This window comes from Choloepus didactylus, chromosome 3, assembly GCF_015220235.1.
Source record: "Choloepus didactylus isolate mChoDid1 chromosome 3, mChoDid1.pri, whole genome shotgun sequence".
In the NCBI taxonomy this organism is placed as follows: domain Eukaryota; kingdom Metazoa; phylum Chordata; class Mammalia; order Pilosa; family Megalonychidae; genus Choloepus; species Choloepus didactylus.
Window position 1 is genome coordinate 177654488 of NC_051309.1, and position 13892 is coordinate 177668379.

Here is a 13892-nt window from a genome sequence, read left to right on the forward strand (position 1 = left end):
TGAAAAAGGAAAAACAATTTTAATAAAATGTCTGCCCTTCTGAAATCAAATACTTTTAATACTTTATATAATACATTGAAGGGATGTATTGTTTAAATTATCTTTTTTCCAAATGATTCTCAGACTCAATTATGATTACAAGATACACAGAATTAAGTATATTAACACAACACAACTCCCCATACTCTATATAGTGCATTATTTATAAGACTTCACAAGGCACGCTTAATTTATACAAGTTAACATGGGCTATATGAAGTGTTTTCAGTGTTTAGCTATTTATCCCGCTAGCTTGGGTGAACATTCTTTTAAAATTGTACCTTTGTTGTCATCTTCTCTGAAAGATGGACATTGAAAGTTAGAAATGAGCTACCATATAGGCACTGATGTATGGAAAATAGCTTTTGTGTTTCTGTATATTGCAAGCAAGAAATGTCTTTTGAATCACATGTATATTTATGCTGGAAAGTTTGATAAACACTTAATAGTCTGTGAAAAATGGAAAACTTTGACCATCAATTCAAATGAATATTACTTAACTATTTGCAGCAATACTAATTTACTTATTAAACTAATTACTCTGAAATGCTTTGGTTGTCAGGTACCAAAATAGTTTTGAAGCTTGGGAACTGCTTTCCCACTTAATTCTTGTGGGTGGCCCAATTCCCTGTGATATTCACAGCTGAGAAGCATTTTTAATGCATTATTATCTTATCAAAAGTGGTAATAAATTAGGACCAAATTAAATCCGCTCTTAAAATTTAAAAAACAATGCAGCTCATTCCTGAATGATTTCAGACTACAGGTATGTAGGACATAGACTCTCTTTCAGCTCCACATTGTAAATGCTGCTTTTGCATGCTGCTGTCTCTGCAACAGACTAAAATGAGGGCTACCATTAAATCAGGATGGCCCAACCTATTGAAAGAATATATGAGTGTATTGGTGGCTAATGCTTCTAAAGTCAGGTTATAATATTTTTAAAAAATTTCATTCCAATAAAGATGGCATAGAAACCTTTATATTATATGCATGAATTCAAAAAAAGCATTCCAAAGACATCTAGCCAAAACTATTGCCAGAAGATTCCAAAGCCTGTACATTTTGTTCCAAATGTAATCCACAAATATAATGACAACTACAACAAAATCAGTAAAAAGCAAGACAAGAAAATCTTGGTCTTTCCCAAATGATTTCAATTCCATTCCTTGGGAGAACAGGTAATGAAAATAGGCTGCAGGTTGTGCTTGTTTTAAACAGATGTCATCTGGGACCAAGGCTACAAGCAGTTTCAGATTTTTTCATTATCATCATTGTTGATTTTTTTAAATGCGACTGGGCTTGCTTGTTTCAAAGAAGTCTTAGAAACATCTGTGTGCATGGTGGACATAGCTATTGTCTCGTAGTCATCATCCCGAGACCGGAAATCACAAAAGTTAAAGAAGAACTGCAAGTCTCTCTGGAAGTTTTTGTTCAGGAATCCATAAAATATAGGGTTGACACAGGTGGATATCATTGCTGTGAGGTGACAGAGCAGGAATAACAGATTATGGTTGCATGTAGCAATGATCTGGTGATTCCAATCAAACACGGTGTTGAAGATGGTGAGAGGCAGCCAGCAGACTGCAAAGGCCACCACAATGGACAGCAGCATGATGTTGATTCTTTTGGTTTCACTGGACCTGTACTTACTGTCTCTCATCTTGTCCATCATGTTGTTTCTCCTTTTTAAGCGTATATATATCTACAGAGGAAAAAAAAATGAGTTCAATTAGCTTCGCTTACTTAAAAAAAGAATTCTGTGGAAAGAAAGTAAAAATGGAACTGGTGGGGGGAGAGCCTTCTTACCTTGAAATAGCAAATAAATATAAAACAGAGTGGGCCAAAATACTGCAGCACCAGGAGCAGCGTGGTGTAAGACAGCCTGTGAGAGTCCGAGGGGAATTTATCAAAGCACACATACTTGTCCTTGAATGCATCAAGTGTTACATTTTGGAATGGCTCATCAGTCAATACTTGATAGATCAGGAAGGGCAGAGAAGAAGCCACGGCGAGGACCCAAATGACAGCAATACCTACGTAAGCATGTCTATTATTTGGTCTCCATCCTCTTGGGTTGATTATCAGCTGATGTCGTTCCACAGCAATAAGAACCAGAGAGAAAATGGACACAGTGATTGAAACACATTGCACAAAAGGATTCAGCTTGCACATCGCCTCACCGAAAACCCAGTGGTCCATTAATGTGTAGACAAAAGTGAAGGGGAGACACATGACCGCAACGAGCAAGTCTGAGAAGGAAAGGTTCACAATCAGGATGTTGGTAACATTTCTCATTTCCTTTTGTTTCAAAATGATTATAATCAAGGCCAGATTTCCAGAGACCCCAAGAATTATCACAGCTCCATAAGCAAGAGCTAATGTAAATATCATGGCCAAGGGCAGATGGCAATCATCATTTTCAAAAGCCAAAAACTGGGAACTCTTCCCTGAAAAATTATAGTGGATTGAATGATTTTCAACCCGAGAAAGTAATGTTGAATTCATTTTGATTGGTTTGGCTGTTGTAAGTTACTTTGGACAAATGGACAGTATGTTTCTTCAAAGCAGGTCAAATGTTCAGCTTATTCTTATTCCCCATATTAGAATCCATTTACCAAAGTTATTCTGAGCTCTTTATTCCCTTGAACTGAACAATCTGTAAAGAGAAAATGACCAATCACATTACTAATTTTATTGACGGCATTCAAAATGATAGTAATCTTTAAAGCAAAGACACCAAGATAAATAAACAAAATTTAACCTGCATAAAATCTTTTTTTTAAAATCGCAGAAACAGCACAAACATTTTGAAAAACAATTAAAATCACATAATATTTTTCATTGGGCTTACATATTGAATTTCAACGTCTATAAGTCAGTAAGACATATGTAAATCCTATACCTGAAGCCTTATATAAACAGTAGTATCAGACCATTCCTAAACATTGTGAGAACAGGAATGTATAACAAACAACTTAATGCACGGATTAAAATATAAGAAAATATATGAAACTTAACAAGAAACAAACAAAGCAAACAAACCAAAAAAAACACTACCACATTCCAAATTCTTGTTCTGACTGTAGAAATGAAGAATGTGTGTAGAGGTCAAATATAGTAATAGTTCCACTATAAATTGGACTGCTTTTTAAGGCAGGCTTTAGCACAAGTATATTCAAAGGGCAATGTTCAATGCAGTGAAATGCCAAAAAACTTTGTCATATGTGGGACTACTGAAGGACCAGAAGATGTTTAACCTATAAAGGACTCGGTAGGAATGGTATAGATGTCTTCTCATATTTGAATGGGGTGCATATGGAATAGGAAACAGGGTTTAGAACATTCTGTGTAATTACATAAGTTAGAAATAGGACCAAAGAGCATACATTATTAAAAAAAAAATTTTATGGCAATGTAAGGAACAAAAGTTCAATCAAATGGAATGAATGGCTTGCAAAACTAGCAAGTGTTCCATACTCAAAAGTTTAATAAGCACTACATGAAAGAGCAATTTAGGGGATTCTTGCATCGTGTAGGCGATTCAATTGGATGTTTCTAAAGCTTTCTAAGATTCTGTGAGTTAGAAGCTTTTGAAGGATAAATAAGGTTTTACTCACAAAAATATCACCCCTCCCCACCAACTGTATGGGAACCCAATGCAGGGTTCTAAATTTTAGTTGTAGTTTTCTTCCTTCACAAAATTTTGTGATGTAAATATTCTTAACTTACTAACAAGACAATTCACAGACTTCAGTCTTGTGGAGATTAAAAGCTCTTTTTTAAATTTCTGATTTTCTCTAAATTACTAAGTAAATATATGAGATAAGATTTCTTACATTAATTAACAGGCCATTGTGCTTGTTCTAAGAAACTGACTTCCATTTCCTTCTTTCTTTGGTGAGAATAAAGAAAATCATGCAAATTTACTTCCACTGAAAGGGAGATAAGAAATTTAATGAACAAAAAGGCATTAGCCTTTCAAGGGAAGCCTCTAATGAACCTTTCCTTGAGTGTTTTTGCTTTCTAGAATATGGGGTGTTTATTATGAAACCACAATTTGAGCTTGTAAAACTGAAGAATAAAATAAGGTTTGCTATCATTAAGTCAGAATGAAAGTATTAAGGCTAGGATTGATTTCAGGTGTGAACACTACTTGAAAGCTGGCTCTCCCCTCTGCTGTGCAACAATCTGCAATGCCTCCTTAATATTTATATAATACATGCTTTCTCTCAAGAATAGCAAAGGCAGAGAAAATGATCTTGGATCTCAGGGTTTGGGAACAAACCTTGAAGAAGCAGGTAATAATCTAAAAATTCTTTGGAAGTCTCACTTCCTTAAGAATTAAAAAAAAAAAATCAGCATACTGCATATTCAATTACTATAAAGGTTTGTAACGTTACTGCCAGTTCATTATTTATTTTCATTGTTTGAATTAAAACCAGCTTGGTGGGAAAGTGCATCCTTCTTTTCCTATGGCTTCTCATGGCTACCTGTCACCAACTACCACGAGTAAATATATGCCAGTATGAAACACATGAGTACTGTAGACACAGTTTATGAGACACCTGAGGTGTAGACTATTGAATACATTCCTCAGCCTGACACTTAAAGACTTCTACATAGTACTGCCTTCTGCCTTTCACTCCTTGCTCAAATAACTCCACTGTGAATGCTGCCTTCCAGGTAGGGCAATCTATCCACAGTCCACCAAATGCATTTGGCCCATTTTAACTTCTGCATCTCCACTCCGCCATTCCTCTTGTCAGATGTTCTCTCTCTGTCTCACCGCCAAATCCAAATTCTACCCATCTTTCAAAGTTCTATTTAGTTCCTCGAATCCTCAGTTGGCTCCTTTTGAAAGTAATAATATAATAATATACACTTTAAGGTAGGGACTGTATATAATTCATAGTGCCATACAATATAGATTCTGAATAAAAATGTGTTGATTAATAGCATAGGTGCACGGCTGAAACTGTAGATTCTTGTTTGAGTTAATATTAACATCAATAGCTCAATTCTGTCATAGTCCTCTTACATGCAAAATGATTGCTAATTAAACAGCCCTTCTATTAAGTCAGATATATAGGGAAAACTTTTCTACTTTATGAAAAAAAAGGCATTGTTTTTGAAAGAGAATTCATTCAACCAAAAATTATTTATTAAGCAATTATTTTGTGTCAGGCATGGTTTTAGTGGAGACAGCAGGGACCAAACAGGCAAAATTTCCTCCTTGTATTTTTTTCTGGTCCAGTAAGTGGAGAAAGACAAACAAACAAACAAATAAAAAATAAGCAAGCAAATAATACAGTGTACTAGATGATACTAAGTGCTATGAAGAGAAATAAAGCAAGGAAGGAGGATTGGGACTGTTGGGGGTTGCAATTTATCACTGAGTGGTAAGAGAAGTGGTAAGAGGAAGCCATGCAGATAACTTGGGAAGAACATTCCATGTGGAGAGAAAAACAAGCATAAAATCTCTAAAGCTGGAGTGTTCCTGGAGTGTTAAACAAGAAAGAGAAGGGGGATAAATAAGGGAGAGAATATAGTAAATGAATTCATAAGGGTAAAGAGAGGGGGCACAGATTGAGTGGCGCCATACTCCAAGGTATGATGACAGAGACGGGAAGCCACTGGAAAGTCTTTGGCAAAGTAATATGTGAAGTGATATGACTTTCGTTTTAAAATCATTACTCTAATTGTTTTTAAAGCAAGGAAGATTTAAGAAGAGAAAGAGAGGAAGGAGAGAAGTTCATTAGGAGGCTAGTGCAACAATCCAGGTGAGAGATAATGGGGTGTGCAGACCAAGGTGTTGTGGTGAGAAGGAAGAAAAATAGGTTTCTTCCAAACTTTGTATCCACTGACTTACTTTGACAAAATTCAACACGTGTGGAAATTAATGCAAGCACTTATTAAATTATTACAATATATGGGCTACAAAGATAGATTTCTTGGAGATGAGTTTAGATCAACACACTGAAACTCTACTCTGATATCTTTGGAATCATATTTGATAGACATGCCCTATGAGAACACCAGTTTTCCTACTAAGTAGAAGTTAACTTAGCTATACAGAAAATACAAACTTCATTTAAAACCAAAAAAAAAAAAAATGTTTGTAACCCTTCCTTGCTAACAGCATATTCAGAAGACATTCCAGTTGGGTGAAATAGTTTTGCATTGGATAAAAGTATATTTTTAGTTTATCGTTGTATAATTTCAAGGGAAGATAATTTTAAGAAAAAGAGGGATCCTAAGTGGGAAAGAATTTACAAGCTTTATTTTTGCAAAAGAAAGTGTGACATTTACTATTCCAATATGTATTGCTAACATAAGTTATGTAAGTACAGAAACCTCAAAATTAAAAGTTGTTAAATCTCACTGTACCTGTAATGTGCATTTAAAGACAAAATAGAAACACTACATACATCACCAGTTGGCAAATTAAACCACTTCCAGAGGGAAATTTTCTTCTTTCCAATTAGAATGCTGGTCTTTTGCTACTTGCTGTTCGTAGAGCTGCTACTACCTGAAAATACAGCTCTGTGTTCATAACCTGCAGCAAATAAATTTTTTCAAATACTCAGGATTGGCAATTCTAACTTATTTTAGAAAAGAAACTGCAGCCTTGTTACATACAACCTCCCCAAAATTACTGTTAGCTTATCTAAATGAGTTACGTAATTCCCTGTTCCTTCCCGCGGGGGAGGGGTTGTTGAACAGGGCCTTAAAACAGTCAGGAAAGACTAATAAGGTACTAGCCACCGCAAAACGCTCTGTAAGTCATGCATGGGAAACTAGCTGGATAGCTTTCTGCTTTCTCTTGCCCTACCAGGGAACCACTCTGATGCTTTAGGACTGACATCTACTTTTCCTCTGTTCCAGTCCAGGCAGAGACAGGCCAACTCTGGCCGTCCTTCTGCCTGTGTGTGCCAAGCCGCGAGAACTGCTTTCTCCCAACATCCAGGTAGGCAGGGCAAATCGCTGAGCTCTCTAAAAAAAAAATGAACTGTCTAAACACATTCCCTATCTGAACCCTCCTCTATGATTTTCCTGTGCTCTAGAAGTTACCGAATCCAGCCAGGCTCCTTTATCATCGTTCTGAGTAGGAGCTAAAGAGTTTCATGATTGATATTCGGAAACAGGAGAACAGGGCTCCACGTTTCCATCAGCACGCAGCAACACACTGGAAGGGCCCAGCCGTGGGCAAGCGGGACTCGATTCCAGCACAGACGCGGGGATCCAACGAGTACACCGGATGGAAGGATCTGCGGCCGCTGAAGCTAGTCTGCGCCCCCGCCGGACCCCAGCCGCGCAAGGGGGGAGAAGGCAGAAGCCCCGCCAAGCCACCTTTCCCTAGCCCATCCCAGCCTGCTACCCCGCGAAAAAACTCCAGCGCGTCCGCCCCCTACAGCGGTTCCAGTCAGCTCCAGAAAAAAATGCTTAAAATGAGCGAGGAGCGAGGAAAACGAAGTAGGGCACCTTCGCACCTCTCAAGCGTCTTTAAGAGAACCCAAAGAGGTAACTTGGATCCCCCTTAGGTATCCCCCGGGGTAGGTGTGGGAGCGCCCCGACCTCCCAGAAGGTACCTTCTTCCTTTACCAACGTCGGCCCCAAACCAATAGACAGACGTCTGGAGTTGTCATCCGCTAATCTGGAGTATCTGTCCCTTTCCCAGGTGCGACCTGCCCGTGCTGGGACCTGATCTGAAAGGCTGACTCCACGCCCCAACCTCAGCACACCCAAAGCCGGTTTTGGGCTCTCGCCTCCTTCTTCTTCCTTTCCCGGCAAAAGTCCCTCAAGAGGGGTAAACTTGAAACTTACCCTCTCTTGGATTCGTCTTTTTCGCCCCCGCTTATCAGAAAGGGAAAGGTGGTAATGCGAGGAACAGGGCGGGGAGAAAAGCTCGGCTGGTATCTCTCGGGATTGAATCCTAAAGATTGAAGAAGATAGGAACTGACGCCCCCTTGAAGCCGAACTCCACCGCATCCCGGGATCACGTGACGCGGCCCCGCTCGCAGCGCCAGGAGCTCCCCCCACAAACAGCTCACCTTTGGTACACACCTCGGGCGTGCGTTGCCTAGGAATGCTGCAAAGAAAGACAATTAAACACAAACCACGCATTGTTAGACACATACGCACCGCGCAGAGAGGAGTCAGCCTTCATCCCTCCACAGTCCTTGACTCCGAGAAGGCAAGGCAATTTCACCAGGCTTTTGAAAAGTCAATGCTCCCGTCTTTTTCTTTGTTTGCAGGTCAGTGCCATCTTGTGGCCGAAGTTTTACACGGCTGAAAAGCTCCAGCGTTTGCCCTACTAGAGAATAAAAGAGATTGTTGTCTACGGGAAGAGGAAACATGAAATTTACCGCAATAATGCCACTAATATGTTTTTTGTTCTCTTTTGTGATGCTCAAATATTTCTCATGCCTGTGCCGAGAAGTTATTTTCCTCATTTTATAAGTGAACAAAGAAAAAAATCTTAAAAAAGCAAAAGTAGCGAAGCTCGGATGAGGTAGTCTGGCCTTTTAAGATTTCTTTCTTTCCTCTAAGAAAAGAAAATGCATTGAGTCAGATTTATTCCCAAGGCCTAGCTACCTTTTTTTTTTTTTTTTTTTTTTTTTTTTAGGCGAGCACGATGAATCGAACGTTTTCTTGGTGGTCGAAAAATGTCAATGCAATTTCCTCGGTGCTTAATCTACTAAAGTACTGAACATTACGAAGAAAAGAATGGAATGTACACAGACTACATTGATGGAGCAAAACTATGGTGATGCCCGATGAATCAGGGTAATTGACACACTGATGTCAGATGTTTTGCATACTTCTATTTTAGTTTGAAAAGTCGAAATTGAGTAATTCACACGCAAATTATTTACTGAGGTAGATGACTAAAACTTTTTCCCAAACTGACAAATAATAAAAAGTCTTCCTAATAAAGACAGAGGACACTGCTTAGATTCTGGCTAAAGATTTTATTACAAAACAATGGTGATTACATTCCATCTTAAAACTTAAATCAAAATAAAATTCTAAGACATAAATCATCTGAACTTTATATTGTTTTCTTTTTCTCGTTGTTAGGCTGAATAAACATTTTATAAAGTTGATAAAAAGCCATAGCACTTTTGTTTATATAGTTAATGATGTACACAACCTGGTTTTTTTTGGAGTTCCCCCTCCCACCCCACCCCCGTAAACTTTGTAACATATTTGCCATTAGAAACATTTTCCATATAGTTGGAAAGGGATTATGATCAAGACTGAAAATATCATGACCATGTAATAAATGTATCAGTGTAAAATCATAAAATATGAGCATACATGGGTAACTGTAGAAATCCCACTAACAGCTAAACAGAGTAAAATAGCAGAATATAATTGGTATAGATTTTTTTAACCAAGGATGAAAATATGAGGCACAATTTAGGATTTTTAATTCTTTTAAAGAGTAAAGTTTCTACTCAGCCTCTGTCTACTCCAATTCCTTAACACACATTATGTTCTTAGAAGCAAGTTCCCTTTCCCCCAAGTTTTTGATCATCTAAGGGAAGACATTTCAAATTGGCTATTTTTAGTCTGCTGCAAGAATTATAAATGAAGTAATTGAATTCTTTACTAAAGTTATATATTTTATATAAATCTTTTTGCTATATCAACAAATATTTTGGACTTGAGAGAATAAGTTGAACTAATTATGTACTTTACTTTCTGTCTTGTCAGGGAATGCTAATAAAGGCATGTCTGTAAGAATGTCTGAACTCCTGGAGCCATTGTATTTTACCACCTTATTAATTTAATATTGATGAAGTGTTCTTCCTAAGGCAAATCTATCAAGCTCCATTCTTGAGATATTAATATCAAATACCAATCTTTGATCATTGGTCTCAAACACTTTTTTTCTATGCCAAAGTTTTTGGTCCAAAGAGAAGTTCTGAAATGTTCAACCACAGCAACATAAAAAAAAATTATCTGCTATATCATTCTCTAGAAATACTATTTACTGAGGACTCTAATTTGTAAGCTAGAAAAATTAAGCATAGTACAATGACAAAAATCACAAGATATTTTTATTCTGTTGTCTTACAAGAGGTATGAAATAAACAAGGTAACCTGAATTCCTCAGAAGAAATTGTGTTAAAGAGGCTCCTCATTTCAATTTCAAGATAATTTTATACTCCTAAGTAAAAAGGTACTTGGTTATTTTCCTGTTTGAGATTCAAATTAAACAAAACTTCACCTTTGCTAGGAAAAGAGGAATTTTTTGAATTTTGTATATTTCCTTCCCAGCTTTGAAAACAGCTTGATCTTTAAATCATGACTAAGAGAATTAAATTAATGACCTATTCTCATGTGCTCTTAGATAACAGTCTTGCTCTGTCGTTTAAACTGAGGGCTAGAATCTACTCATTAAATCTCTTTAGAACTGAGTTTTTAATCATCTAACAAAATGGGAATATCTTTATGGTCTGGCCTAGCCTTTAAATTTCATGATTCAATAATTGTCTAGATAAAAGTATGCTATTATGCTTGCTACTGAAATTTATCCTCTGTAATTATTTTACTGGTCTCCTGATGATTTACTACTGCAAGGGTGAAGTTCCTGAAATTCTATCAGGCCCTGATACAGGTAAATTATCATTCAGAAGAAATTTGATATGCGTTAATACTACAAGTGAAAACCAAAATGTAAAAATTATACTGATAAGGAGGAAAATCCATTGAGATGAGAGCTTAACTATGAAGGATGTTTGTGAATGGATTCATATACTATGAACTGATTATGTGTCAGTTTTTCCTTCTTTCTGTGAATTACCTACTACAATTCTTTGGCCCTATGATCCCACAGAATGTGAGTTGCAACACTATTTTATGGACCACCAAGAAAGAAAAATGCATCCAGTAAATCTACAACATACTATCAACTATAAATAAATCTTAAAGTTAGAGATAATATAGAGGTGGCATGAAGTGTTCACTGATATCACTGGGTAGTTTCTGCAAAAACAGGGTACATATACTGTCCTTTCCTTTGCTCTTCAAATATGGCCCACCTAAAAGTGCTGCGGCCCAGGACACCAATGGCCAAGGCCAATAGACACATTTCAGATTTTGTTATATTTACGCTTTAGGTTGCACTTGACTCTCTTGACCATCCCCTCTTCCTGGAATCTTTTCCTTTGACTTCCCTAACTCCACTCTTCAAGCTGTTCTCTGTTTCCTCATTGACAATTCTTCAGACTGTTCCCCAGAATATGCTGTCTTCATCTATTTCTTACTGCTTTTCTCCCTGGGATCCCATTTGTAATCTTCTCTTTTCCCTCTTAATGGATAATAATATTATCTGCCATGGATTACATCCTTATATGCTCATAACCCCAAATCTCTGTCTAAAGTACAGATCTGTTTCAAGATTCCTTGGCAAGTGTGCTTCCTCGCTGGTGGACCTCATCTCAATCAGTGTCATCATACCTATCCCTCCAGTTAAAACTTAGAGGTTGTCCCAAGCATTTCTCTTTCTCATGCTCCAAAATCCAATTGGTCACAGATTCCCATTCATTTCACCTCTTAAGAATCTCCCAAATATGTTCTTTCTTCTCCATCAGGATCTACTTTTTTCTCTCCTAAATGCTCTGCCAGACACCAGTTGCTTCTACAGCAGCCCAGTCATATCATTTCCCAGCTTAAATTGTCTACTTGTTCTCCAGACCCTTCAGGTACAGTGCAAACTAAGTCCTTTTCATTTTCAATAACATTCTTTACCACTCCTCACATACTTCAGTCATGCTGAACTATTTGCACTTCTCTGAATGTTATATTCTCTCTTACCTTCATGCTATTGCCTGCTTTCCTTTTTGCCCATTCCATCTACCTGTCTAACTCTCACCAGTCCCTCAAATTGCAGTTTAAGTATCTTCTCAACTAGGAAACCTTCTCTTAACCCTCTCCATCATCTCATCTCCCTGCCATAGGCTCAGCTTGCTTTCCTATTTATGGTCGCAGAGCACTGTAGATTTATTTCTAACACAGAACATTATATCACAATTGTTTCTTTGCACACATCTACAACTACATTATGATCTCAGGAAAGCAGACTATTGTATAAATCTCTTCAAACTCACAGCCTAGAATAATATCTGGTATGTCATAGATACTGAAAAAAGTTAAGTTAAAAGATTGAAAAACAAGGAATAGAGTGGGATTACACAAATTTTGAAAATTAAAAACAAAGCCCACTTGTTCATTTCAAATATTAAAAAATGCCTTCTGAGGCGGGGCAAGATGGCAGACTGGTGAGCTGTATGTTTTAGTTACTCCTCCAGGAAAGTAGGTAAAAAGCCAGGAACTGCATGGACTGGACACCACAGAGCAATCTGTCTTTGGGCATACTTCATACAACACTCATGAAAACGTGGAACTGCTGAGATCAGCGAAATCTGTAAGTTTTTGCGGCCAGGGGACCCGCGCCCCTCCCTGCCAGGCTCAGTCCCGGGGGAGGAGGGGCTGTCAGCTCCAGGAAGGAGAAGGGAGAATTGCAGTGGCTGCTCTTATCGGAAACTCATTCTACTGATTCAAACTCCAACCATAGATAGACTGAGGCCAGACACCAGAGACTCTGAGAGCAGCCAGCCCAGCAGAGAGGAGACGGGCATAGAAGGAAAACAACACGAGAAGCTCCAAAGTAAAAGCAGAGGATTTTTGGAGTTCTGGTGAACACAGAAAGGGGAAGGGCGGAGATCAGGCCTTGAGGCGCATATGCAAATCCCGAAGCAAGGCTGATCTCTCTGCCCAGGGCACCTTTCCTTAATGGCTCTGGTTGCTTTGTCTATTAGCATTTCAATAACCCATTAGATCTCTGAGGAGGGCCGTTTTTTTTTTTTTTGTTGTTTTGTTTTTTTTTTTTGTTTTTTTTTTAAATCCTTTTTGCTTTTTCTAAAACAATTACTCTAAGAAGCTCAATACAGAAAGCTTCAAAGAATTGAAATTTGGGCACGTCAAGTCAAGAGCAGAACTAAGAGAGCTCTGAGACAAAAGGCAATAATCCAGTGGCTGAGAAAATTCACTAAACAACACAACTTCCCAAGAAAAGGGGGGCGTCCGCTCACAGCCACCATCCTGGTGGACAGGAAACACTCCTGCCCATCGCCAGCCCCATAGCCCAGAGCTGCCCCAGACAACCCAGTGTGACGGAAGTGCTTCAAATAACAGGCACACACCACAAAACTGGGCGTGGACATTAGCCTTCCCTGCAACCTCAGCTGAATGTCCCAGAGCTGGGAAGGGGGAGCAGTGTGAATTAACAGAGCCCCATTCAGCCATCATTTGAGCAGACTGGGAGCCCAGCAGCCCAGCAGCCCAGAACTGCCCTGGGGGGACGGCACTCACCTGTGACATAGCACAGTCATCCCTCAACAGAGGACCCGGGGTGCACAGCCTGGAAGAGGGGCCCACTTGCAAGTCTCAGGAGCCATACGCCAATACCAAAGACTTGTGGGTCAGTGGCAGAGACAAACTGTGGCAGGACTGAACTGAAGGATTAGACTATTGCAGTAGCTTTAAAACTCTAGGATCATCAGGGAGATTTGATTGTTAGGGCCACCCCCCCTCCCCGACTGCCCAGAAACACGCCCCACATACAGGGCAGGCAACACCAACTACACACGCAAGCTTGGGACACCAATTGGGCCCCACAAGACTCACTCCCCCACTCACCAAAAAGGCTAAGCGGGGGAGATCTGGCTTGTGGAGAACAGGTGGCTCGTGGACGCCACCTGCTGGTTAGTTAGAGAAAGTGTACTCCACGAAGCTGTAGATCTGATAAATTAGAGATAAGGACTTCAACTGGTCTACAA

The 13892-nt window shown here is 38.8% G+C and overlaps 1 protein-coding gene across 9 annotated transcripts in view; it reads right to left on the reverse strand.

Moving 5' to 3' along the window:
* The window catches only part of NPY1R (neuropeptide Y receptor Y1), a 25290-nt gene continuing 11398 nt past the window's right edge, over positions 1 to 13892 (reverse strand). Inside the window, exons 2-6 of one of the 9 annotated variants that reach the window (XM_037830948.1) lie at positions 8185 to 8356; positions 7867 to 7975; positions 6471 to 6571; positions 1849 to 2698; positions 1 to 1744 (exon numbers count right to left, since the gene is read on the reverse strand). In XM_037830948.1, the coding sequence (XP_037686876.1) occupies positions 1292 to 1744; positions 1849 to 2547 (1152 nt within the window). In that variant the 5' untranslated portion in view covers positions 2548 to 2698; positions 6471 to 6571; positions 7867 to 7975; positions 8185 to 8356 and the 3' untranslated portion in view covers positions 1 to 1291. The other 8 variants (XM_037830945.1, XM_037830949.1, XM_037830947.1 and 5 more) reach the window with 8 other exon arrangements.